Below are 26675 nucleotides of genomic sequence, written 5' to 3' on the forward strand. Positions count from 1 at the left end.
AGTGGGCCAGGCCCCGGCCCCACCCCCGCCGGGGCCACCGGGGCGGCGAGTCCCGGGCTAGCGTGCTCCAGAAACTGGCTACCAGCCGAGGCCCTGCCGGCCCACAGGCTTCATGGCGGCGCGGCCGGTGGCTCGGATGGTGCGGCGCCTCCTGGGGCCTGGCACCCGGAGCTGCAGCTCAGGGGGTCCGGTGTCACAGCCCCGCCCTGGGGAGCCTTCGCAACCTGCCACGGAGGTGAGTCCACCCTACCCGCTCCCAGATTCCCTTGACCCCGGGAAGCGCCTGGCTGTGCGCCGGGGCCGCGTTTGGAGGGAGCCCAGGGCGCGCAGGAGTGAGTGGGCTGTGTCCTCCCGAACTGCCCTGTGCCACCCACCGGTCGCCGGAGGGGCTCCTGGGAGTGCCGCGCCCTTGCCCCGCGCCCCCAGTTGAGGTCAGAAATGGGGGCAGCCTGGGAGACGCGGCTTCGGGCGTGGTGAGCTGTGTTGTTGGCAGTCCTCAGCTCTGCCTCACACCCGGGTTTCCGTGTGTGATCAGGTGTCCTGTGACACCTCGGTGTGGGATACTAACAACATCACCTGGGTGCCACCAGCGGTCAGGTGTCACCCCGCACCCACACTCTGTGACCTCTGCCCTCTGTCGGGGGCTCAGCCTCCTCCTGGAGCAGCGCGAGCAGGACCTGGCCTCTCCCAGGTTGGGGCTTCCCATGTACCTTGAAGGGTTGGGGCAGGATCCCCCATCCTCGGCGGCACCCTTCTGAGCCTCTTATGTCCTAACAAGTTTGCAGTGTGTTGTTTCACTCCTGTGGTTGGGGAGCCACTGAGGGGGAGAAGTAGCTCCTCCTGTTTGGTCCACTCCCTTTCCTGGACCTCTCTGCTGGTCTCTTCCGATCTCCTGACTCCTGGGATCATTCCATCATCCATCCTCCTGTCCTGCCCACTGAGGGACAGGGCTGCCCAAACTGCTCGGTTTTGCCCAGGCTTTAGTCCCTATGGGACTCCCAAGTGAGCAGACCCGTTGGGAGAAAGTGGAGAGATTTTCAGTGTCTTTTTTAAAGATTGATTTATTTTATTCGAAAGGCAGGGTTACAGAGAGGCAGAGACAGAGAGGTCTTCTATCCACTGGTTCACTCCCCAGATGGCCACAACGGTCAGAGCTGAGCCAATCCGAAGTCAGGAGCCAGGAGCTTCCTCTGGGTCTCCCACATGGGTGCAGGGGACCAAGGACTTGGGCCATCTGCTGCTGCTTTCCTGGATCGGAAGTGAAACAGCCGGATCTCGAACCAGTGCCCATATGGGATGCCGGCACTGCAGGCAGCAGCTTTACCTGCTAAGACACAGCACCGGCCCCTTCAGTACCTTTGAATTCCTAATCTCAGTGAGGGAGAAGATGGAAAAGCAAGGGCAGTTGAGAGATCTGTAAAGGACCCGAGGGAAGGGCTGTTCCTTCACCCTCTCCTTCCACAGTTCACTTTGCATCTTTCCTAAGAGGGCCTTGTGCAGGGGCTTCCCCCGTGGTCTCCTTACTGCTCACCCCAGACCTGAGGGGGTCACCTGCAGGGAGGGGTGGAGCAGCTTCTGCAGGTGGAAAAGGAACACAGAGCTATGCGGGCAGGGGAGAGGCTGGCAGGGAGACGGCGGGGGGGGGGGGGGCACTGGGGAATTCCCTTCCCCTCAAGTTCCCCTGTAACGCGGGGCGGGGCGTGGGGACGGCCACTCAAACCCCAGCGCCTGTGCTCTGCCTGCTCCCTGCGGGGAGACGCAGAAGCTGCTCCTACCCTGTAGCCTAGGGGAGGTGTTGTGCAGCTGGAAGAATGTGCACCCCAGGGCGGGGGCCGAGCGCACCCCAGGCCAGCACGCTGGGCTTGGACCCCAGCCTCGCCCCCAACAAGGGTCCTTCAAGTTTGTGGAAGGTGGAATTTTAAAGTCAGTTTTGAGGTCAAACGTTTTTGAGATTCATGTGTAGAAGTCTTCACAAAATATGCACTTTGCACCAACTATGGAAAAAAAAAAAAACCTTAGGGCTTTCAAACTTTTTTATTTGTTTTGCACCAAACTTTTTTCCTTTTTCTACCGACTTTTTGAAGGGCCCTCCTCTATGTCGAGCCAATCCACAGAGCTGGCCAGTTGGCTGGAGCAGGGGCAGGTCATCCTGGATGCCTGCCCTCCTCCTCCTCCTGGTTTGGGAGAGCCAGGATGCGAAGCCAGCTGGGTGTTGTGTGAGTTGGGTGTGAGAGAGATGTTAGGTGTCAGTGGGAGCTGGCTGTGAGGACCGTGGGAAGCAGGCCTTGGGGCGGAGCAGCTTCTACAGGTGGAAAAGGAACACAGAACTATGCCAGGCAGGGGAGAGGCTGGCTGGGAGACAGAGCAACGCGTGTGCAGGTGGAGCCCAGCTCAGGAGCACTGCACCGTTCTGTCCCCTTCTCGAGCCCCTTTGCAGGCTTCACTGGGGTCACAAGGGGCTGGCCCGAGGCCCTGGGCCTCTGCTGCCTGGGCCAAAGGCAGGGCTGGTAAAACTGTGGATGAGGCAGCAGCGTCATGGTGCCGAGAGGACAAATGCTGCATGGGGCGTGTGTGGGAGGGAAGTGGGTGTGGGGGAGGCTGGGAGAGGACTGCAGGGCTGGAGTAGGGGAGGGAGGAAGGGAAAGAGCTTTGCAGGGCGTTCTCTTGACTTCCAACCCACCCAGCTTCCTCAAACCCATTTTCCATGCAGTGTGGCAATCTTTGTGTGGAGCCAGGGCAGGTGTCGTAGCGGAGAGGGAGAGAGAACCAGACCAGTGGCTGGGCCCTTGGCTGGGTCCTCTCCTCTAATAGAGGGGATCTCAAGGGGCCCCGACATCATCCCCTCCTCAGGGCAGTTGAGGTCACTGGTACTTGAATGTGGAATGGGCTGCTCCTCTCCCCAGTAACCCTGCTCCCACCTCTGGACTCTAGAGCTCTCTTGGGGCTGGCCTTGACCTTTCAGATCAAGTACACTTGAGGTCAGTGTCCTTCCCTTAACTAACCCCCTTGTAGCACCCTTCTCCACCCTCTTCACTGCAGGCCCCACCCACCCCACCCCAGCTTGTGCTGACAAGCAACAGCCATACGCCAGGTTACTAGCGCTAGTACCCGTGGGCACTCACTCCACTCGTCCTGCTTTGGGTAGTGTGACCACAGGTCCGGAACCCCTAGCCTCAGGCCATCTGCCATTGCGAGGGGTGGAGGACCAAGGTGTTGCAAGGCTGGGAAGTTGACACAGAACAGGAAAAGTAATCACAATGCACACACATGCTCCTCCACGAGTATCTAATGGGTGAACGTCTGATAAGTAGGGACTGTGTAAATAAAATGAGCAGTCGCTTGCTGAATATCCAGTATGTGCCGGGAACGCCCCCAGTCCACCTAGGAAGGGTAATTATCCCCACCGTATAGATGAGGGACCTGAGAGGTACAGATTTTAGACCACGTGACAGCTGGAGCCGAGCTTGTAGTCCAGGTCACCTCCCTCAGCACCGCAACCTCCACTGCTGGATTAAACAGCAGCACCTGGTGCTGGCCAGTGCTTCTCAGGTCTGACTGCACGGCAGGGTGCGGAGGCTCTCTGCTGAGTTGGAGGCTTCGGGGTACGGTGCTGGCATCAGTACTCCTGTGAAGTTCTGCAGGTGGTTTTGAGTTGCTGCCAAGGTTAAGCACCCCAGCGTCAAGTACGACGTTTTGACGGCAGATCCCAGCCTGAAAATGAGTGCATCCGTGTAACTGGCTTTGCATAGACCACCTTCCCTTTAGATGAGCGACAGGTCTGTTCACTGACACAGTGGCTCAACACCTGGTACAGCGCACCATGGGAGACACCACATGATACTGCGCCAGGATGACATCCTATGCAGAGCGAACAGCCTGCCCCAGGCAAGGCCCCGGGAGCATGAGTAGCTGGAGGCTTTGTGCTGCCTCTGACGTGTCCCGGCCCTTCCTGGGTGAGCAGGCTGGCCGGCCGCTTTCTCCAGCCATCCCCACTGAATCCTGGGCTCCTTCCACTGCAGCAGGTCCTTTTTTCCTCCAAGAGATTAAAGGGGGAAGAAATGGAAGAACAAAAGGGCGTGAAGAGCAAAGGCAGGGAGGTAGCTTATGAATATCCAAGTGAGGAGTTTGCAAGAGTGAGAGCGCGTGTGTGTGCGTGCGCTCGCACACAGGAGTCTGGTTGGTGGTGCAGGGTCTGCCAGAACCCAGGCCCAGTTCCATTCTCCATGGCCCCCGCCCCCTCCCTCTGCTTGCTCTCGGGTTTCTGCTGAGTCATGCTCCTTGATCCTCTCACCTGCTCCAAATTCCTGTATTGACCTTGGCTCTCCTCCCACCCCGCGCTCCTTTCCCACAAAGCACGGGAAGATTAAGGGGAGCAGTGTATCTTGGCAAGCGGAGGACTGGAGCCAGGAGTGAGTGACAGGTGACTACATCGCAGATAGCTGTTGATGGGGAAAAGGCTGCAGCTCCACCACCAATCCCATCTCCAGGAAGCTCTGGACTGGACTCTGATGGCCAGTGGCATTCTTGGGTACAGAGCATCCCCTGCCCTACTCCCAAGGCTACGGATAGAGAGAGGAGAGGGTGGTGGCTCTTCTCTGTGCTGTTGGGAGGCAGGACAGGATGCTGGCATTACAGTGGCTGTAGTTCAGGGAGGCAGTCACAGGATTGTGAGCAGGGCTTCCCCAAGGAGGGGGAACCACTCTTGGAGCAGGTGTGCTGAGGACAGTTTGATGGACACAGGAAAATCATGGAAGCCCCACCCCCACACACTTCCTCTCATGTCCCCTTTTTAAAAATTGTTTTAAATTTTTTGAAAGGTAGAGTTAGGAGGACACACACACACACACACAGAGAGAGAGAGAGAGAGAGAGAGAGAGAGAGAGAGAGAACTCTTCCATCTGCTGGTGTACTCTCCAAATGGCCACAACAGCTGGGGATAGGGCTGGGCCAGACCGAAGTCAGGAGCCTGGAACTTCTTCCAGGTCTCCAGTGTGGGTACAGGGCCCCAAGCACTTGGGCCATCATCTGCTACTTTCCCGGGCCATTAGCAGAGACTGGGTTGGAAGAATAGCATCCAAGGCACAAAGCGCTGCCCATATGGGATGCCGGCACCGCAGGTGGAGGCCTAGCCCACTGCATCACAGCGCCAGCCTCTCACATCCCTTTTGTCTGAGTTGCCCAAGGCTCTTGATCTTAGCTGTTCATTTGAATCACCTGAGATGTTGAGAACACAGCAGCCCCAGAGATCCAGATGCAGTTGATGTCCGGTGGATTTTTTTTTTTTCTTAAGCTCCTCTGGTGGTTCTGTGGGGCACCCAGGGCTGAGGAACAGGCGTGCAGTTCCCCTGGGTCTCTGGGGAACCTGAGACCTTCTGTCCTTTTCAGTTTCAGGTTGGTGATCATCCCAACTGGGGGTCACCTACCAGCTTCCTGGCCCCTAGCAAGACAACCAACCGTAGCCCACGGCTGCTCGGACTTTACAGCTGGGGAAACGCTCCTGGAGAAGTTAAGGAACCTTCCCAGTGTGGCTGGTCAGACCTGGCCCACAAACCAGGGGTTCTTGCAGAGCCCTGTCTGTAGACCTCATGGATGACCTTTGCCCTCACAGTCCTAGGGAAGTAACTTGATCGTCCATCCCTGGGCAGGAGATCTGGGTTTGATTCCTGGTTCTTGGATTCCCCCTGCCCCCTGCCCTTGTTCATTAGAATCTTACAGGGTGGGTATGGGAATTGAACCAAGAACATTCTTTGGAAACTAAGTGCTAAATGGCACTTCGGTGGAGCCATGACCTTGTCAGCCACTGTTAGGACCTGGGGTTGTGCTGAGACCCGATGGGACACAAGAAAGAGGCTGACCCCCTGGCTCGCGCCAGGATGAGTCTGGGCCTTGTTTGGAGCTCCCAGCAATCTCCTCCCCCTTAGGCCCCAGGCAAAGGGTGCTTAATCCTTCTTGCTGGCACTGGGAAGGGTGCCTGAGTTCCCACCCTTGCTTCCCTCCACCTCACTGCCCAGCCAGGCGTCCCCAGCTGAGGCCCCAGGGGCTGGGTCCTTTGCTCAGCCTGTAGAGGACTCTGGGGCCTGAATACGTGGGAAATGAGCACTGTAGAGACGCTGGTGGAGAGGGCGGGGCCCTCGCGGTTCTCTGGAGGGGGTCCCCAAGGGTAGCAGAGCCACCGTCTTTGTCCTCATCCTCCCGGCCCTTGCAGGTGCTGTCCAGGCGCAGGCAGTTCCTGCGGGAGCACGCGGCCCCCTTCTCTGCCTTCCTCACTGACCGCTTCGGCCGGAGGCACAGCTACCTGCGGATCTCCCTCACCGAGAAGTGCAACCTCCGATGTGAGTCGCCTCCCTGGGCCCCCTGCTCAAGCAGCCTCTGGGATCTGCCTTCTCTCAGAAACTCTCCTGTGTCTACCACCCTGGCCTGCCATGCACAAGACGGAGGGGTGGGCTGGGGGCACAGCTGAGTTTTAGAGTTGCTGAGACACAGAACAGCACGGTGGCTAGGTTCAGGGTCAGGATTGGGTCTTGCACTGCCCACTCCTCAGCACTGCTGCCTCCTGTTTCCCTGCAGTCCCCAAGTCCAGGCCAGGGTGGTGGCCATTATAAACACATGCAGTATGCAGCGGTGCCCATGGCTGGCGCTGTCATCTGCTGAGACGCCGCTAGCCCCAGGCCAGGCTGATACAGAGCCCTCCTCCCATGGTCCTATGTCGAGGGTTCTGGGGCTGTCTTTTCCCTCCCTTCCTCCCTCCCTCCTTCCACTGTACCTGCTCCCCCAAAAACATCTACTTTGCAGTTCAGTAAACACACACGTGGATATTTAGCAAATGTTTAACTGAACAAAAACAAACCACAGGCAGCCCATTCTGATAGTCTTACCTATCTTCTTCGCTCCAGACCCGAGTCACTGACTTGACTCATGACCCTCCAGCAAACCTGACCCAATCTGGCCTGAGTAAACCCCTCCCACCCACAGGAAGTGCTGGGGAGCTCGGGCACCCCCTCCGGAGCCCGCCTCCTTCATCCCACTCCCCTGCCTCAGCTCCGCAGCCTGTGAAATGAGACCCTGGGCAGCCTAAAGTAGGCAGGGGGTGGGGTTCGAGAACACTTGGAGGTAGCTGCAGAGGGCAGCCTCTGCCGGGTCAGACAGTGCTGCTGTCCTCCCCACGGGCACCACGACAGGTGACAGGAAGCAGGGTGAACAGTGCCGGCCACCCTGCCCACCCATCCCCGGCTGAGAGAGCTGGCACTTTGCCCTTGGCCTTTGGTCAATTCCTCACCTGTGAGCCATAGCCTCTGCTCCTCTGCAGAGGGAGGTTAAGGCCAGCTGGGGAGGGGGCTCTGTCATTTCAGAGACCAGAAGGCACGATGAGGGGCTGCATCACCTTGGGTTTGCCACAGTTTCTCCTCGTTGTCTGGTGAAGTTCAGGGGAATGTGAGGCCTGCTGGGAGTCGGGGAGAGTGTATCTGCTTCCATACCCATTTCCACCTCCTCATCTGTCCACTCGCTGCCCCCAGGCCAGTACTGCATGCCGGAGGAAGGTGTCTCCTTGACCCCCAAGGCTGACCTACTGACCACCGAGGAGATCCTGACCCTGGCCCGGCTCTTTGTGAAAGAAGGCGTGGACAAGATTCGGCTCACCGGTGGGGAGCCACTCATCCGGCCTGACGTAGTGGACATAGTGGGTGAGTTGGATGATGGACGTCGCTGCTCCTCCCAGTTCCTGCCTCCCCGGCTGCACCCAGGGTTGCCGTGACCCCTGTGCAGTGTCCGCCTCCCTGGCTGGACCTCAGGGTCACCGTGACCCCTATGCAGTGCCTGCCTCCCCAGCTGCACCCAGGGTTGCCCTGACCCCTGTGCAGTGCCTGCCTCCCCGGCTGGACCCCAGGGTTTCCCTGACCCCTGTGCAGTGTCCGCCTCCCTGCTGGACCCCAGGGTCGCCAGGACCCCTGTGTAGTGCCCACCTCTCCAGCTGCACCCAGGGTTGCCCTGACCCCTGTGCAGTGTCCACCTCCCCAGCTGCATCCCAGCCTCAGCGTGGCTATTGGGCATCACATTCAGTTCATGCTACAGCACCCTTAGAGACAGGTGCCATTATTAGTCCCACTTGGATGAAAATATAAGGCATACAGAAGTTGAGTAACTTGCCCAAGGTCACAAAGCCAGTCAATGTCAGGTCCCAGTGACTTGCTGTCACACTGAGACCAAAGTCCTCACCAGGAGGCCACCTGACCTGGCTCCTGCTGCCTTCTGTAGCCTCCTGCTGCTCCCTGCCTTGTCCTCATCTCAGTCACACAACCAGGCCTGCGCCCTTGCTCACGGGCACCAGGGGCTTGGGGCTCACTGCCTGGCCTCGCTCAGTGTCATCTCCTTGATGCTGTCTAACGTGTAGCCGGTGTACACATCCCAGTCACCCTCTCCCAGAGCAAGCTGCTGCCATGGGCCAAACCTGGGTCAGCACCTGTTCTTATGGTTTGTAAGCTAAGAATGATTTCTATGTTTCTAAATGGTGTGGGGGTGGGGGGGTGAGGGGAAGGGAATGGAAGGAAAGATAATGTTTTCTACTACATGAAAGCTGTGTGAAATCCTAAGTTCAGTGGCTACTGCAGTCTGCTTGCAGCATAATCGCACCATTCACTTGCGCACGTCCTCAGAGTTGAGTGGCTGCAACAGAGGCCGTGTTGCAAAGCTGGAGATATTTACACAGAGAAAAAGGTGGCAACCCCTCTTCTATCTCCTTTCTCTGCTGTGTTTCTTCATAGCATTTCGCTCATCCAGACGTTGCAGTTTGGGTTGCATGTTTGTTTTTCTCATTGTCTGTCTCCTCCATTAACGAGAGTGGAAGCTCTCAGGTCGCTGGGGCAGGTTTTGCCCGCGGCCGTGCCTTTACCTGTTGTTGGTGCTCACTGGTATTTGCTGAATGAATGAAGAGTGGGGCAACGTGAGAACTAGAGTACGTCACACCCCACTTGGATCTTAGCTGTACCTCTTACCAGCCGCAAGTCTTCAGGCATCTTTTGCAGATCTGTTCTGAGCCTCAAGGCAGTGATCATACCTACCCTGTAGGGTGGACCTGCAGAGGAAGTAAGAAAGGAATGCCCACCACATGCAGGTGCTCACAGCCCTGTGCCACGTGCTGCCCCTCACCCCAAAGGACAGGCAGAGAGTGACCTTCGCTCCTTGTGTTCTGGATGATGAAACAAAGGTCAATAAGGTTTCCTGGTCTTGACTGGCCGTGCCCATGCCCCAGCCCTCAGCCCAGCCCAGTGGAGCATCTTCTTACCAGCTGGCACTGTGCTGAGAACCGGCCTATGGAACAGCCACAGGCCCTGCTGTTCAGACCCTGCCATGCACGGGAAGGGGCAGCCCCTGGAGTGCACCGATCTGTGCACTGATGCCCTGAGCAGGGAGCTCAGGTGCTGTGGTTGCTCTATGGAAGGGCCCAGGGCACCCTGACAACCTCCTCCTGCATCCTTCCCTGAGGCCAGCTCCCTCCAGTCCCTGCTGCTCCCTCGACCTGGGACCCTGCCCCCGTTCCTGTGCTGGATGAGCCGGCCCAGGCAGTTCCCCAGGGCTGATTAGCAGGCTGGCTTCCAGGAAAGACTGCACCTGCTGAGCCAGGCTGGTTGCCAGGCCCAGCCCCTTGGTGCAGGTCGCCGCCTCTGCCTGCCACGCTCTGGCATGGGCTCCACCTTAAAGCCCTGTGCCCCTTGCCAGGACCTGAGGGAGAGCCAAGGAGCTGAGGGTGGCGGGCTGGTCAGCGAGGCATAGGCGTGAGGACTCGGCTCTCCACGGGAGCCACTGGCCTGCACTGCGGAAGGAGTGGGAGGCAGGAGAGCCAGCAGCCTGTTCCCCTCCTGCCAGCGCCCGGCCCTGCGGAGGTGTGCAGATCCCTTCCCCGCCCTGGGCCGCCCGTGCCCTCGTCTGTGGATTAGCCATTTCAAGGACCTTTCCTGCTGTGTTTCATGGTTACCGGGCCTGGCTGACGACGTGGGATAGGAAAGAGGAGGTCGCCCAGTAGACACGGGTTAGGGCAAGTGCCCTGCCTCTGAGGGTCCCTTCAGGGATTTGGGTAGGTAGGGGAAGCCTGCATGCCTCCCCTGCCACGGTGCTTCAGACACACACAGCTGCAGCGCCCTGAACTGCTGTGCGTGCCGGCCCTGCCACGTCTTTCCTGCTGCCCTCTGATCTTCCCCAGGGCGCTGCTAGCGGGGCAGGTGCTTGCTAGTCCGGGGGGAGGGGGCTGCGTGAAGAGAGGGAATGGGAGTCAGCAAAGGGTGTTCACAAGCCCCGGTGCCCACAGTTGCCGGGGAGAGGGCAGAGTGAGAGGGTGGCTGAGCCTGCAGTCCTGTTCCCTCCCTGTCCTCTCTAATGCTCTTGGGGCTGCTGTAGAACCCCCCAGGGAAGACTTTGGGCCACTCGGCTCTCTGGCTCCCCCTGCTGGCCATCATCTGTGATGCCTCCCCACCCCTGGCCCTCTGGAGCTCTGGCCAGTGATGTGGAGCATGTCTTCATGTATTTGTTGGCCATATGTATTTCTTCCTTTGAGAACTGTCTATTCTGATCCTTTTCCCATTTCTTAACTGGATTGGTTGCATTTTGATTGTTGAGTGTTTTGAGTTGCTGATATTTTCTGGATGTGAATCCTTCATCAGATAAGTAGCTTGCAGATGTCTTGTCCCATTCTGTTGACTGTGTTCTCTGTATTGACAGTTTTTGCTCTGCAGTAGTTTGAGTTTGATAGAACCTCATTTGTCGAGTTGTACTTTTGTTGCCTATGCCTTTGGGGTCTTACCCAAGAAATCATCAACACCAACATCTGGAAGTGCTTCTCCTGTGTTTTCTACTAGCAATTTCATAATTTTGGGTGTTATATTTAGGTCTTTGATCTATCTTAAATAGATTTTTCTTGAAATAATTGAGTTTATGTCTATTCTTTATTTTAATTTGTCATCCTCTATTTGTTTGCTTTTCTTCTATTCTGGCTTTAACAGTGACTCCCTTCTTCTCCCTAGCAAGACTGGAACTTTAGCATTCTCCCACCCCTTGATTTCTCCTGCCTGCCCCATGCTTATTGTTGACACTGTCTAGATTTTTCACCGGTCACTGAATCCTCTGTCCCTCTTGTAAGCACACCCTCTGTCAGCCAGCTTTTCCCAGGTGTTGCATCACCCAGAACTCCCATAATCTGGCAGCATCTCCTGATTTTATCATCTCAATAGAGTATTTTCTCTATTTCAATGCAGGTCTTTGTGTGACATGTCCAGTTAAATCCAGTATGCCTTGTGGTTTTCATGTTGTCTTTTACATCCAAGTGGAAGTTTTATAATACAGTTTGAATGTATATAAAAATCTTAGTCTTAAGTTTCTTTCTTCAGTACATTAAGGTTCTACTGGACTGATTGGCTCCTAACAGCCAGCATCACAGCTGAAAAATGTCAGTTTGATTCTTATTCCTTTGCAGGTGATGTGTTATTTTACTCTGAAAGTTATTGGGGTGCTTTCTTTATATCTAATTTTCATGAATTTTATTTCATAAGATGTCTTGAACAGGCTGTTCCAATCTGTCCTATTGACTTTCAGTGAAATCTCCATTTTAGTTCTAACCCAGTTGTCTTAAGTTTGGGAAAATTTTTTTTTCATTATTTCTTCAAATATTTCCTTCTCTACTTAATTTATTTTTCTTCTGGGAACTTCCTTATCTGCCTGTTGTCCTGTTTACTTCTAGCCTGCATGTTTCCTAAATCATATTTCAAGGGGCCGGCATTGTGACGTTGCAGGCTAAGCCTCTGCCTGTGTTGCTGGCATCCCACATGTGTGCTGGTTCAAGGCCCAACTGCTCCACTTCCAATTCAGCTCCCTGTTAATGCATGTGGGAAAGCAGCAGAAGATGGCCCAAGTGATTGGGCCCCTGGACCCATGTGGGGTACCCAGACGAGGCTCTTGGCTTCCACCTGGCCCAGCCCTGCCCATTACAGCCATTTGGGGAGTGAACCAGCACTCGGGGCAGGTGCTTGCTAGTCCGGGGGGAGGGGCTGCGTGAAGAGAGGGAACGGGAGTCAGCAAGGATGACTCCCTCTCTCTCTCTCTCTCTGTAACTCTGCCTTTCAAGTAAATCTTTTTTAAAAATTACATTTTGATGTCTTATTCTCCTCAGCTTTTTCCTGGGAGAGCTCCTTAATCTTCTGATTCCATTTTCTCCTTGTGTATCCATCCATATGACTCTATCTCATCTCCTGTGTTATTTCTTTCACAATTATACTTTCATCTAATATTCCTCTTGTTTCCTTATACCGTAGTGGAATTTTTTTCATACTGTTAATATTTGTTCTTATTTTTCATTTTTTTTCTGCATTCATCATGCCTATCTAACATTCATGGTCTATTTTAATTTCTCCTATATCTATATATTTTGGTGTTTGAAAACTTTTAGTTTTACATTAATATAAAGAGAACAGATTTCATGTAATTCTGAGATACAGTTCTAAGAATGTAGTGTTAGTTTCCTCTTTCCTTTTTTTTCCCTTTTAATTGTTTAATATTTTAAAGTGGTTCCTGTTGGAGAGGGGAGGGGGCTCCAGGGTCTTTCTGGTTTAGCCCTGATTTTCAGTTCCCCGAGGGTTTCAGCTGTTCTGTGTGGCACTGCCTAATGGGGGAGGGCTTAAGGCCACATCTGAATCCTAGTCTTTGATAGGCAGCTGCAGGGAGGAGAGAGGAGTGTGACAGCCTGGGGTTGCAGGACATCAGTTATTCCCGCTCGCTGTCTCCTCCCGTGTGAGTCAGCTTTCTGTCGCTGTAACTGCCGAGGCCGAGCGACTTCTGCGGGAGGAAGTTTTACCTTGGCTCAGCTTTGGCGGCTCACAGTCCAGGAACCAGTGGCCTCGTTGGTCTGGGTCTGGTGGGGCCAGAGGGTGGCAATGGCGGAGTGTGTGCAGAAGGAGGACCGCATGGCGAACCTGGAAGCAGAGGGGCCGGGCCCAGCTCAGGATTTTAGATACAACCGCCTCACAAGAACCTACTTCTAAGGATGAGCCCCGCAGCTGAGGGCCCTCCCGCAGGGCCCACCTCCTAAAGGCCACAACTGGATTAAGCCTCCACCCTCCCAGCCATCAACACAGGGCTCGGGGGTTTCAACTTCAACTGTCTGCCAAGAGTTCCGGGGCCCTGCCACGTCCAAACCACGGTACCTCGCCATGAAGACGGCCCAGGCAGTGCCTGATTGCAAGAGCACCTGCTCACTTAGCCCTCACCAGGACGACATCCCTGGGGCTGTGAGAGTCACAGCATTGCAGCCCTTTGCCTTGAACCCCTTGGGGAGGGAGAAGCAGAGTTGGAAGGAGGCAGTCAGTTGCCGGGGGCTGGGATCCCCCGGTCCTGGGGCTGGAGGATGGGAAGGGAGGTGGGATGGAGGCAGGATTGCCCGAGGCAGTCCGTGTCCACCTGTTGTCCTCAGCTCCCCTTCCTGCAGGGCCATCGGCCCTGAGCTTACCTGCTGTAGCACCTAAACCAGTTCCCTGGGCAAGCGCCACCAAGGTGTCCGTGGGCACCAGTGGGCAAGGATGGAGCTTAAACTGCCCCTCCTTCCTGCCCCTGCTCATGCTCTCCACCAGGCGCCTTCAACTCCAGTTCAAAGCAGTGGAAGCTACCATTTGTCTTCCTGAGAGCTGCCCGAGACATGTTTGTAAGTGTCCCAACTCTGTGTCGGTCCAGGGTTGATCTGGCGCAGGAAGCCAACAACCACTGCTCGCTAATCTTCCTTGTTGGCAGGGCCAGAGGGAAGCTATTTCCTTTCTTTTGCAAACAACAACTTGTATTTTTAGACTTTCACTTTCTTTTTTGCCAAAGTAGTACAAGTTTATTTCAGAGAAGCAGAAAGTCGGTAGTCACTGTCGACGTTGCGCTTCGGTGACCGGCCTGCCCTCTTCCCTGCCCTCTTCCCTGCCTCTCGTATGTGCTGTCTGTAACCGGCTCGCGCGCTCCTTAGTACAGCGTGCGCATTTCCTCCACGCTCATGTCTTACTTTGCAGAGTCATTGTTGGTTACATAATACCCCACCACCCAGAGAAAACATGCTTCAACCGGTTTTGTACTATGGGCTGTCTCGATTATGTCCTGCTTCTCTTGTTAGGTGTTCTGTGATACTCGTTGTAGGTAAATATTGTCCCATCCATGACTACTCCGTTAGGTTAAACTCCTAGAAGTGAAATTTGTGGCCAGTGGATTATAAAGTTCCATGTAACGCTTCTCTCCAGCAGAACTATAGGACTTTCTTTTCATTTATTTTTTTTTAATTTATAAGGCAGATTTATAGAGAGGGAGAGGCAGTGAGAGAAGTCTTCCATCCTCTGGTTCACTCACCAAGTGGCTGCAACGGCCTGGGCTGGGCCAGGCTGAAGCCAGGATCCAAGTGCCTGGAGCCTCATATGGGTCTCCCACATGGCTGCAGGGGCCAAGCCCTTGAGCTGTTTTCCGCTGCTTTCCCAGGCACATTAGCAGGGAGCTGGATCAGAAGTGGAGCAACCAGGATTTGAATAGGCATCCATATGGGATGGCGGCGCTGCAGGCCGTGGCTTAACCTAAGCTACAGCTCTGGCCCCATATGGTTTTATTTTAAGAATACGCCATGCATGTGGGGCTTCCTCGCCCTTGTACGCAAACATAACTAATTGTGCCAACTTCTGCTGCCTTTTACTCTAGTCCCCTTCTCCTGTGCCCTTTGCTTCTGGTGCCGGGTGCCACCGGAGTGGAGCTGATCCCTCACAGAGAGACCTCTAACACTAACCTCGGGTTGGGATGTTGGGAGCCCCTGCCATGGTGGCCACGAGGGTCTAGGCAGTGGCACTGCCTGGGCAGCACATGGTTGACTGCAAACCAAAAGGAGTGTGTGTGTGTATTGTTCAACGTTGTAAAAGGAAGCTTGCTCATTATGGCGTCACATTTAGCTCTAGGTAAGACCTATAAATATTGGCCGGTGCCATGGCTCACTAGGCTAATCCTCCACCTTGCGGTGCTGGCACACCAGGTTCTAGTCCCGGTCGGGGCGCCGGATTCTGTCCTGGTTGCCCCTCTTCCAGGCCAGCTCTCTGCTGTGGCCCGGGAGTGCAGTGGAGGATGGCCCAAGTCACCTGGCTCCTGTTATCAGATCAGCGTGGTGCGCCAGCTGCGGCGGCCATTGGAGGGTGAACCAACGGCAAAGGAAGACCTTTCTCTCTGTCTCTCTCTCTCACTGTCCACTCTGCCTGTCAAAAAAAAAAAAAAAAAAAAAAAAGACCTATAAATATCACCTACCATCTTGCCGATCAAAGATTACCATGAACGTTTTGGCACAGTTCATCTTTTCTCTGGATTTTGTTGGCGTTCGGTGCAGAGCAGGTGGATTCTGTCTCACGTTTCCTTCCTTAGCTCCTTTGTGTTGTTTCTGCGAGAAATCCTTTGCTGAGTTCTCCAGCTTGCTTGCTTGTTCATCAGATACGTTCATCCTGCTTTTCCACTGAGTGTTTTCATTCTGTAAGCACCTGTTTTTGTTGTTGTTGTTGTTGTTGTTTTGTTTTGTAATTTTCAAGAGGCCTAATTATTTGTCTTGGTTTTCAGCAGGCAGTGTTTGTCCCAGTGAGCGTATGAACTCTGCTTCTTGAGGAAAACTCATCTTGGGTTTCCTGCCTGGCTGCGGCTGCTTTGCAGCTTTCTGTTGGTGGAATGTGTTCTCTGTTCCTGGCAGCATCCCGCCCTGCGTGCCGAGTAGTTCTTGGCTGTGTGCTCATCCCAGCCCTGAGGTTCCCGTTGGCCTGGCTGGCAGTGCCAGTTCTGTTGCTGCTGCTTGCCCAGAGGTGGACGAGATGGGGTGCGAGGTGCTGCTGGGCTCCTGGGCTCTGGGTCTCCCGAGTGTCAGCGGCGACCCGGGCTTCACCCCTGTGGGGCGGCTTCAGTGTCTACAGCAGTGTGTTAGCCTGCGGGGGAGTGCTTCTGCTGCCTTGCTCCTGCTGCAGGGGCGGACAGAGGCCAGCTGCCCAGCTTATCCAGATACGGTTCCATAGCCAGACAGCCTCCTCGCCATGCCTCTGGGACGCTCTGCTCCGCGAACTCCAAGCCTGACCGCTCGGATTCCCTGCCCCCTGTTTGGAACCTCTTCCTGGCGTTCATCAGCTGTGGTCTCTCCCCATCTCCTTCCTGCTAACTTGTGCACTCTCTGGCATTTCATTACCTTTCTGGACCATCAGTGGCATTCTCTACTACCTTCTGTATTAGTCAGCTTTAAGTGACTATAACAGAGTACCTGAAGCAGGCTGATTTTAGACAGCAGAGGGGTTGACACAGCTCACATCTGGTGATGATGGAGTTCTTGCTGGTTGTATCCCGAGGCAGAAGATGGCATCTCAGGCAACAGACAGTGAGCATGTGTATCTGTCTGTCTGGCCTCTTCCCCTCCACCTAGAACCCACCAGGAGTCAATCCTGGGGCTTCACTCAAATGCACTCATCTAGACTGCAGGTCCCCCACCCTCTCATCCTCCCACCAACACCAGCACAGTTTGTTTGAGCTTCTGCCCTCTCATAACTCACAATGGGAATTACCTTCCAACATATGTAAACCTCGGGGGACTCTTGGAGCATATAGCATAGCTGTTACGGATGTTTTAAATTTGTTATTTCCAGAGATTTAGGGTATGATGGAAGTGTTGAATAACACTTAATCCAGACACTTTTCTTTTTGTAGACAGAATCTCAGGACCTGTAGTTGGCTGTGAAGAGCACAGTCCTGGAGTCATGTACACGTGGACTTGAACTCCAGCTGTGTGACTTAAGCCATTTGCCCAATCTCTCTGAGCCTTCTTTCCTTGTCCACTAAGTGGGGATCACGCTCGTGAGGCTGCATGAGCTAACGTTTGCAAGCCCTGAGCAGAGAGCTCCCAGCAGGGACTGAATCCTTTGGTGGTTACAGTCTTGACTCTTGTTTTTACTCCTGTGTTTCCCACACCTGGTTAATAGAGACCTGTAGAGAGCACCGTTTGGTCCATCTCACTCAGACTAAGAGCTTTGCCTTCCAGCCCTCCTGGCCTCGCCGAGAGCAGGAGTCTGATGACCTTTCCCCTGTCTCTGCAGCCCGACTGCACCGGCTGGAAGGGCTGCGGACCATCGGGGTGACCACCAACGGTATCAACCTGGCCCGGCTGCTGCCGCAGCTGCAGAAGGCTGGCCTCAGTGCCATCAACGTCAGCCTGGACACCCTGGTGCCAGCCAAGTTCGAGTTCATCGTCCGCAGGAAAGGTGATGGGATTTGGGACGGGGTGGGCGGGTGTTCCTCCACGTGGCTGGGCTGGGGCTAGGCGAGGGAACTGGCCGTCTTCTCTCTGGGTCTGGGCTGTGGCGAGGCTGAGGGGTTTCTGTGGCTGACGGTTTTGGAGTTTGAAGAGCTCGTGTTGGGCAATGGCCTCTGTGGTTTCCTAGCAGCGCTTGGCGGTTGCCTGGTGTGGGTGTGGGTGTGGGTGTGGGTGTGGGTGTGGGTGTGGAGGGGGCAGGGTAAGGGAGGAATGGGCAGCTGTCATCCACAGTGCTTCTGGGTCACCTGGCACCAGCCATCCTGTCAAGCACTCTGGCGTGGACAGGTGAGGGCCACACTAGGACAGTTGGGAGGGATGGTCTGACATTAAGATTCCTGTCTCGTGTTGCTCAGCCTTGCCCTGTAGCCATCATTCACTTGTTGGGATCGGCTGCTAGACTATCCATCCACCCCCTCCCCACTCCCCGTTTTCCCAGGACTGAGGAAGTTTCTAGAATGAAAGCCTTGTACTTTTACAACTCAGGCAACCCCTGGAGCAGGCTCAGAAGAGCAATGGGACAGCCCAGGCAGAAAGCAGCCCTGTGAGGTGCCAGGGCTGGGCGTCCACTGCTGTCTGGGGCCCCAGGGTTCCCACACTGTCCCTGTGCCCGTCTGGACAGGTCTCTTCAGCTCTTGCTGCAAGCTCATGCCCACCTTCCCCCAGCTTGGTTTCTTCGGGGAGGCCAGCCTCAGTGGACAGTTCTGCAGGGTCGGGACCCCTGTGGTTCTGAGGCGGCAGGGGGATAACTCACAGACCCTGGAGGGTCAGAGGGAGGCCAGAGAGCAGCTCTCCTTCCCCTTCATGGCGAGCTCTGCCGTCCTCTTCCTCCCGTTCCCTGGGCGTGGCTCCCTGTCTCTGCTTCCCCGTGCCGCAGAAGCCTTCACGGACTCCCTTCCCTTGTCTAGGGCTGCCCGGGGTGTCGTGGAGCAGACAAGAGATGTCCTCCCAGCCCTGTAGGTTGCCAAGGCCCAAAAGGCAGCACCCGGAACACAGACGACCTCCACTTGCCATGTTCTCCAGGGGGAGAGAGAATGCCTGCTGGGAGGGAATGGGAGGGCTTCAAGGAGGTGGCATTTATAAGGACCTCGAGGAATAGGGGTGGGCTTGGATCAAGGACACAGGCAAGAGACCCTGCAGGGGGTCCAGTGTGGGAAAGTGGAAGATGTGGCTCTGACTTGGCCCCCAACACGCATATGCACACTGCATATGACATGACACAGGACTGCTAACGTCAGGTCCTCCCTGGCCCTGTGCTCTTGCAGCCCGCTCCTGTCTGGGGAGCAGAGGGCTCAGCAGAGAAGCCCACGGGCCCCAGTGTCCCTCAGCAGCAGGGCGGATAAACAATATTCATGCCCCCGCTTTGCCCATCCCACTGGCAACCTAATGATGCTGAAGCAAACCACGGAGGCTGGCACTGAGCACCCTCCATCGGGCAACTCCTGGACTGTGCAGGCTAGGGGTGGAGTAGGGCTGACCTGAGGTCAGGGCTCCGGTGATTAGATGCATGAGAGCAAGCTGCAGGGTGAGGAGAGGCCCGCCTGGGGTCGCCTTCCCTGTGGTCTAACCACAGAAGTGTGTGAGCACAACACACATCCTCCTTGTCTGCCGGCCCTGGAACAGCACCTGGGCTCGCAGGTGCTTGGAGTACGTGTGTTGAGTGAGTAAGTGATGGAATGCCAAGGAGAAAGCCTGCACTCTGTGAGGTGCAAGGTCTCGAGCAGGACCTTGCCTGTCTCTGGGCCTCTGTGTCGTCATCCAGCCGGTGGGAGGGCATGAATTAGCCCAGCGGCCACACACCGCGGCCCTCCCCTCGACTCTGGCCCCTCTGCCACTTCCCAGAGGACATTTGGGATCAGTCAATGACAGGGAGCATTCGCCACGAACCCCAGGTTAGCAAAGCATCACCCCTGCCAAGAGTCCCGTCCTGCCCCCATCGGTCGGTCTGAATTCCGTGCTGCACTCCTGATCCCTGTGTTTTGAATTGGGAGAAAGCCCCCGTGGCCTGGGCTATGTGGTGTCTTCCCCAAGGCAGAGCGCGCGTGCCACCCGCAGCTTGGCGGAGCCCGGGCTTCGCCATCGTGGTGGTGGGGGAGCTCCTGGACCTGGTCTCTCTCCCCGCCCACAGGCTTCCACAAGGTTATGGAGGGCATCCACAAGGCCATCGAGCTGGGCTACAGCCCCGTGAAGGTGAGGACGGGCCACTCCTCGCCCTGACCTGTTCGTCCACTCCCATGCAGTTCAGCTTGGCCGTTGAACTTGACCTTGACCACTTCCCCCATGGAGAGGGAGGGGAGAAAACCCAGTGGCCCTGTGGAACCCCCCAACTTACTGAGGACTGGGTGGTGGAGGCCACGCATGGGACCCTGGTAGAAGGGAAGGCAGGACAGCCCTCATGGTGCCTTTGTCCCTGGAGCAGGTGAACTGTGTGGTGATGCGGGGCCTCAATGAGGACGAGCTGCTGGACTTCGTGGCCTTGACCAAGGGGCTGCCCCTGGACGTGCGCTTCATAGAGTACATGCCCTTTGACGGTCAGCGGCCGATGGCTGGGCGGGGGCGGGCTCACCCCGTGGGTCGTGCTGGGCCCCAGTGGCCTGAGTTAAGCGTGGGTGTTATTCAAACTGCCTGTCCTCCCACCCGAGAGTTGCAGAACTAATGGTGGTTCCAGGTGGGAGGGTGGACTTGCAGACACCAGGGCCCCTTCGACTCTGTGACCCCGGAGCTCCCCCACAGGCAACAAGTGGAACTTCAAGAAGATGGTGAGCTACAAGGAGATGCTGGACACCATTCAGCAGCAGTGGCCGGACCTGGAGAAGCTGCCGGAGGAGGAATCCAGCACAGCCAAGGTGAGGGAGGAGGAGGGCAGGGTGCAGCCCGAGGAGGGTCAGGGCCCGGCGTGTGGGTGACACGGTTCGAGCGGCCCACTCCCTGTTCAGCCCATGCACGGAGGAGGAGGCTGGGCTTGGGTGGGCCGGGGGCTCAGGCACTCTGCTCAGGACACCCAGCTTGTCACATGGCCTCTTGGGCCAGGCCTCTCCCAGGTCCCTGGGCCCTTTGCAGGTTTCCTCCAGGGAAGCCAGGCCCAGGTGGAGAATGCGTGGTGCTGGGCGTGAGCTTCCTGGGAGCTCCTGGGGAGAGGGCTGAAGCACGGGCTCCTGTCATCAAGGAGGGAGAGCGCGGGCTCATTAGGTAGCCCACCCCCTCCCCTCTGCTGCCCCCACCCACCCAGGCCTTTAGAATCCCGGGCTTCCAAGGCCAGGTCAGCTTCATCACGTCCATGTCCGAGCACTTCTGTGGGACCTGCAACCGGCTGCGAATCACGGCCGACGGGAACCTCAAGGTGAGTGTCCCCAGCAGGTGCCCTTGTCACCGGTGCTCCTGACTGAAGGCCAGGCTAGCAGGGCATGTGGGGCGGGGGCAGTGCAGTAGTGTCAGATTCGGGGGTGGGACGGTAACCCCCATGCCTCGTCCTGGGTGAAGTAGCTTCTGGGGGCTTGGAAGCCCCTGTCCGGCACTCAGGGCTGAGGTTGGTGCGTTCTTTGCCCCTGCCCTGGGCTGGAGCTCAGCTCTGAAGCCAGCATCCCCTCCTCACAGCCAATAGCAATGTCCTGTGCAGTCAAACCTGACATCAGGTCCCGTCTCCTTGATGGCTGGGAAAAAACCTCACAGATAAGGCCAAGCAAAGAGGCGCTGTGCGGCCACTTCTCATTCTTTGTCAGATGCAAGGCTGGACAGGCAATGAGGGGGGCAGGGCAGGTTCTGGGGCAGAGCCCGTGGACCACAGCCTCGAAGCTGGGCACAGTGGGAGAGGGGAGGGGGGGATGCATGTTGGGGTTCTCATAGCTCTGGCAGGGGCAGACTGAAGTTATGTGCAGGGAGACCAGGGCACAGAGGGCACTACACCAGCCTTGCTGTCAGCAGGAGGTCACAGTGCCTCGCAAGGGGAGACATGATCTCTGTCCGTGTTTTAAGGAGCCAGGGAGCAGATTTGCAGATGGAAGGCTAGGTAGCAGGCCCCTCAGCGATGCTCCAGATACCTGAGAGTGGGAGACGAGGATGAGGAAGGGAGCGTGGCGCAGGGCCTAGGAGGCCTGGGCCCTGGGTCAGGATGGGCAGTGGTGCAGGGCAGGGTCTGGGTGCATCCAGCTTGATCCCCACCAGCAGGTTGTTGAAAAACACAGAGGGTTTTCTAGGCCGGAGAGGCAGGATTGACTCGGCCTGGGGCTGGTACGTGTATCAGGCAGGCTCCAGCAACAAGCCGCGGGTGGGGTTCTGAGGACTTTGTCCAAGGGGTTACCTGCAGGGTGCAGGGTTAAGGGAACCTGTCAGGGACATTGAGGCACCTGAGAAGGGTGTAGCAGCAGGTGACTGTTCCCGCTGAGCTAACAGGGGAAAGGGAGGCGACAGTGCCGCTGGGGCCCAGTGGGGGCTGGAGCCATGGCGGGAGGAAACAGCCACTGGCAGACATCGAAGCAGGGGCAAGGCCCCCACCTGCCTCCCCTCTCACTCCCGGTCAGGAGCCCGCTGCAGGGGAGCCCGCTGGAGGGGAGCCCGCAGGGTGGGAGCCACAAGTTAGACGGGATCCTGGTTAGAGAGTAGATGCTGGGCCTGGTGGGGCAGCGAGGCGGAAGAGCCAACAGTGAAGTAGCTGCACCTTCTGTCGCACCTGTCGTTGTGCATCTCTGCCCTGGGGGCTTTCTCAGATGTCCTGTGTGTCCTCACTGCCCACGGTGCTGCACCCCTGAGCTCCACAGCACCCAGCCTTTCATAGGGGCAGGCAGAGGGACCAGGAAGGAACCCAAGGGAGACAGGATATGTAGGGGCTGGCGCCGCGGCTCAATAGGCTAATCCTCCACCTGCGGCGCCGGCACACCGGGTTCTAGTCCTGGTCGGGGCGCCGGATTCTGTCCCGGTTGCCCCTCTTCCAGGCCAGCTCTCTGCTGTGGCCAGGGAATGCAGTGGAGGATGGCCCAAGTGCTTGGGCCCTGCACCCGCATGGGAGACCAGGAGAAGCACCTGGCTCCTGGCTTCGGATCAGCGCAGTGCGCCGGCCACAGTGGCCATTGGAGGGTGAACCAACGGCAAAGGAAGACCTTTCTCTCTGTCTCTCTCTCACTGTCCACTCTGCCTGTCAAAAAAAAAAAAATGATATGTAGGCCAGGTCTGGGGGTCCCTGGATCTCAGTTCCAGCTGGACCTGGGGCCATTCTCGTGGTGCTAGCCAAGCTGCCCCACCCACCTTCCCAGCAGAGACTCCCATCTGCATTTCAGTTGCCATGGACCTCTGTAAAGTTCCCTGGGGGAACTAGGACCAGGTCTTGGGAAGCCAGGTTTGCTTCTTGCCCTTCTAGCCCATGCCTCTGTCCCTCACCGCCAGTCTTTGCCCGAGTGCAGTCCTGCTGTGGGAGGCCCAGGCCCTCGGGCTGACACTGGGCCACTTGAATGAGCTACTCAGTCTGGGAGGCCACAGCTCAGGAACCAGGGAGGCCTGCTGACCCTCACCCCCGCCCCCACGCAGGTCTGCCTCTTCGGGAACTCAGAGGTATCGCTACGGGACCACCTGCGGGCGGGAGCCTCCGAGGAGGAGCTGCTGGCCATCATCGGGGCTGCCGTGGGCAGGAAGAAGCAGCAGCATGCAGGTAAGGCCGGGCCGGGCGGCGAGGGGCCATCGGCAGCAGGAGGGATCCAGAGTTTGGGGTGCAAGGACCATCAATGCTTACGAGGGAGCTGGGGGGACGGTCATCCTTGCTGCCACCACTCATTCACCCTGTTGGGGCTCAGGGAGTGGGGGTGGCTGCTTGTTTGGGGCAGTGAACAGACTGCAGGGGCTGGGGGAGGGGGGCTGGTTAAAGGGGAAGGTGTCCCTGTTGCTGTCCCCTCCCACACGCTGCTGTCAGGACAGGGCCCCGAGCATCCAGCCTGTTCTCTGGATTCTGTCATGGGGTGGTGTCAGGGTGCATAGAGCTGAGTGCACGTCCCAGGGGCTCTGAGACCACCTGCGTCCATCCACCTGTCTCAGTGACCTCTTCTCCCTGCCCTCCTCCTCTCCCCTGCCCCTCTTTCCCTCACCCCAGGCATGTTCAATATTTCCCAGATGAAGAACCGGCCCATGATCCTCATCGGTGGGTGACCCATCAGTACGTAACCATGCGCCCTTGTCACTGGGGGTCCCGTGGGGGCGGGCCCCTGCCCTCAGCCACCCCCGGCTCCCCCGTTCCATCCTCATCTGGCTTCTGTTCCTCCTCCCTCTGTTTCCACCTCCTTCAAATCCTTAGTGTTTGTTCTTGTCCCCTGCCTGCGGCTGCCCTTCCACATCCTTGCCTCAGAAACGGCCATTCTGTCTCACCAGAGAGCAGGTTGGGGGTCCCCCGAGTTCCGTGGTTGCTAAGTTGGCCGTTCCCTGAGAATGGGGATCATGGCTAAGGCGGACCCTCTGCTCTCCACTCCGGCCTCTCCCAGCTTGGATAGCATCAGGCGTCCCGACCCCTCTGCAGAAGGGTCCGGCCCATGCACGTGGAGCTGGACAGGAGCCTGTTAAGTGTGTTACTGAGCATCCATGCCGGTCTGGGCTGGGAGCAGCCAGCACAGACTGTGGCCCTGGCTAGGGTGGACAGGGCCAGGACCTCACCATCCTGACTCCCTTGCGCTGGGGCTTGTGCATGCGTGAGACTGTCCCGTGGCAGGTAGGATGCTGCCAACAGAAACATCTTTCTTATAAAGCCAACTGTGGCACCCCACCCCAGGGCCCCTGCCAGGGCCCAGCCTGGATCCGGGCCCCTGCATTGTCCAGCTAGGGGAGAGGAGGCTGGAGCAGCGTGAGCCCGTTGTGCAGAGAAAAGCAGGCTGGGGTGGGCCAGAGAGCCCAAGGGCCACCATTGTGTGCCAGCCACCCAGGAAGGAAAGCAGCTCACCCTGGTAAGAAAGCAACCGTCTTCCTTCTCCCGCCTCTAAGTCCTCTTGCTGGACCTTGCCCCGTGTTGACACACCTCCGAGGCAAGGACTTGGGGATGTCCCGACGGTCCCCTGAGAAGGGATGCTGGTGAGGCTGGGGTTAGAGGAGGATGGAAAGCTCTGGTATTTCCTTACTAATGTGGTTTCTGTAAAATCCAAGATTTAAGCAGAGCAGGGCCTCTGGGACGTCCGTGTGCATACGAGTGGCTCAGGCCCATTGTTCCAGGTTCCGCTCTGGAGGTCCAGGGTGGGATTCTCCTTCTCTAATGGGTCCCCAGATGGTGCTGGCACCACTGGTCCCCAGACTGCCTGTGAAGTGACCAGCACCTGCCCAGTCCCCAGGACCTCTGGACTGTTGGAGCCGTGTGTGTGCTGTCTGGCTGTGCCCAGGGGACTCGAGACATCATTTACGTAGATGAAGCATTTCCCTAGTGCATCGCCTGTAAGCTAGGGAGCCCATGGCTGTGAATGCTTGGAGCTTGTGAAGACGAACGTATGTGTCACTGGGAATTTAGGGCACTTTCCTCTAACAAAACAAGGGGACCTTAAGAGGTTATTCGCTCCAGCCTTCAGATGTCAGGTGATTCCTGGGTGCACCGGGACATAGGAAGTGGTCGTGAGTGGGGGTTGGGGGAGCCCTGAATCCTGCACACCGTAGGCGCCTTCTGTTTGCATGTCTCCTATTTGGTTTCTTCTCGCTGTGCTTGTCCTCCATCCTCATTCCCCCATGGGAAGAGAACTCACAGGGATGCGAAGGCTGGGGGCAGAGCAGGGCCTCACATGTCCCTTCTCCCCCTTGCCTTGCAGACTTGCTGCTGACGCTCCAGGGTTCCCCACCAGCCAGTCCAAGCGTCTTCTCCTGGGCCCCCCTTCGTGTTCAGGGTCTGAGACCCAGAATGAGCTTCTCCAACCCGACGGCGGCTTTGTGGAAAGGAAGCCGAGTCCCCCAGGCCGCTGCAGTGGCCCAGCAGTGGTGGGGGTCTGGCTGCCCTCAGAGACACCACAGCTCCTGTGTACACTCAGACACCGACTCCAAGTGCCTTAGCTCTGGATCCCTGCCCGCCTCAGACCAGCTCACCCACGTGGACTCAGAAGGACGGGCCGCTATGGTGGACGTGGGCAGGAAGCCAGACACCGAGCGGGTGGCTGTGGCCTCGGCTCTCGTCCTTCTGGGGCCCGTGGCCTTCGAGCTTGTGCGGCAGAACCAGCTGAAGAAGGGTGATGCCCTCATGGTGGCCCAGCTGGCTGGAATTCAGGCGGCCAAGCTGACCAGCCAGCTGATTCCTCTGTGCCACCAAGTGGCCCTGAGCCACGTCCAAGTGCAGCTGGAGCTGGATAGCACACGCCATGCCGTGGCCATCCAGGCGACTTGCAGGGCCCGGGGCCCCACCGGGGTGGAGATGGAGGCATTGACCTCGGCTTCGGTGGCCGCCCTCAGCCTGTACGACATGTGTAAGGCCGTCAGCAGGGACATTGTGGTGAGGGAGGTCAAGCTCATCAGCAAGACCGGGGGTCAGCGGGGGGACTTCCACCGAGCTTAGAGCCGCCGCCCCGTCTCGCCCATGGGCCCAGCCAGGGCCAGAAATGGGATGCGGCTTGAGCCCAGGGAAAGACATCAGCTTCCTTCGGCCTGGTCACTGTGGACTCTCACCAGGAGGAAGCTGAGGTCAGCCCTGTCCCTCTCTTCTGGGCAACTGTAGTAACCTGTGAGGTTTCTTCTACACAGAAGTCCCCAGCAGGTGCCACCCAGATCCCGGGAGGGGTCGGCCAAGACTGACGCTGGGGCAGGGAACTGTCCCCTGGTTACCTGTGACTGTCCCTGTCGACCAGTCTCAGGCCAGCCCACGACTTCCCCTTCTCACATTGGGTTTTCTCATCTACTTCCCTGGAGGAGAATAAGGGCTCACTAAGCAGAGGGCACCCACTCTGCTGGCACACTTCTCCCCGGCAGGAAGCCACAGCCCCCCTGTGCCCCATGCCCCATCAGACCTGAAGCCTTCCAGCCGAACCTCGCCCTGTTCCTCGTCCCCACTCCTGCCGAACAGGCTGCACACGCGAGGGCCGCCGTCACAGCTCACGCCTGGCCCTGCTCACTGCCGTTCTACCCACACCTCTTCATTCCAGAACACATCAGGGACAGAAGGGAGTTGAAGATGCCTTCACGCATACAGCGCACAAATAAAGCCACGATGCCAACTTTGGAGACGCAAGAATGAGGGCTGTGTCTGTGTGGAGGGCCCCACTGCCCGGGGGAGAAGCGGAGGGGGCCGCCTTCCTGCATGAGTGTAGCCCCGAGCGGGAGACCTTGCAGGTACCCCAGGGGCAGCCCAGCATGGTGCTTGCAACCCAGCTTTTCATGCACTTATAGGTCCCTGCTTCTCACGTCTTCCAACACCAGGCTGGCCCGCTTCTGG

The 26675-nt window shown here is 57.3% G+C and overlaps 1 protein-coding gene across 2 annotated transcripts; it reads left to right on the top strand.

The window, feature by feature from the left end:
- MOCS1 (molybdenum cofactor synthesis 1) lies at positions 1–26471 on the top strand. Of its 2 annotated transcripts, none has more exons than XM_051854766.2 (11): positions 1–235; positions 6206–6332; positions 7515–7682; positions 17097–17261; positions 19440–19501; positions 19731–19842; positions 20045–20157; positions 20541–20651; positions 22829–22949; positions 23385–23432; positions 25069–26471. In XM_051854766.2, exons 1-11 carry the CDS (start codon positions 113–115, stop codon positions 25800–25802), a joined length of 1884 nt encoding a protein of 627 aa, XP_051710726.2. In that variant the 5' UTR covers positions 1–112; the 3' UTR covers positions 25803–26471. The 2 variants fall into 2 exon arrangements, with proteins under 2 accessions (XP_051710726.2, XP_051710728.1); XM_051854768.2 differs by having other exon boundaries at positions 2–235; positions 23385–23447.
- Positions 26472–26675: the final 204 nt, after the last annotated feature.

This window comes from Oryctolagus cuniculus, chromosome 5 (assembly GCF_964237555.1).
Source record: "Oryctolagus cuniculus chromosome 5, mOryCun1.1, whole genome shotgun sequence".
Taxonomy (NCBI): domain Eukaryota; kingdom Metazoa; phylum Chordata; class Mammalia; order Lagomorpha; family Leporidae; genus Oryctolagus; species Oryctolagus cuniculus.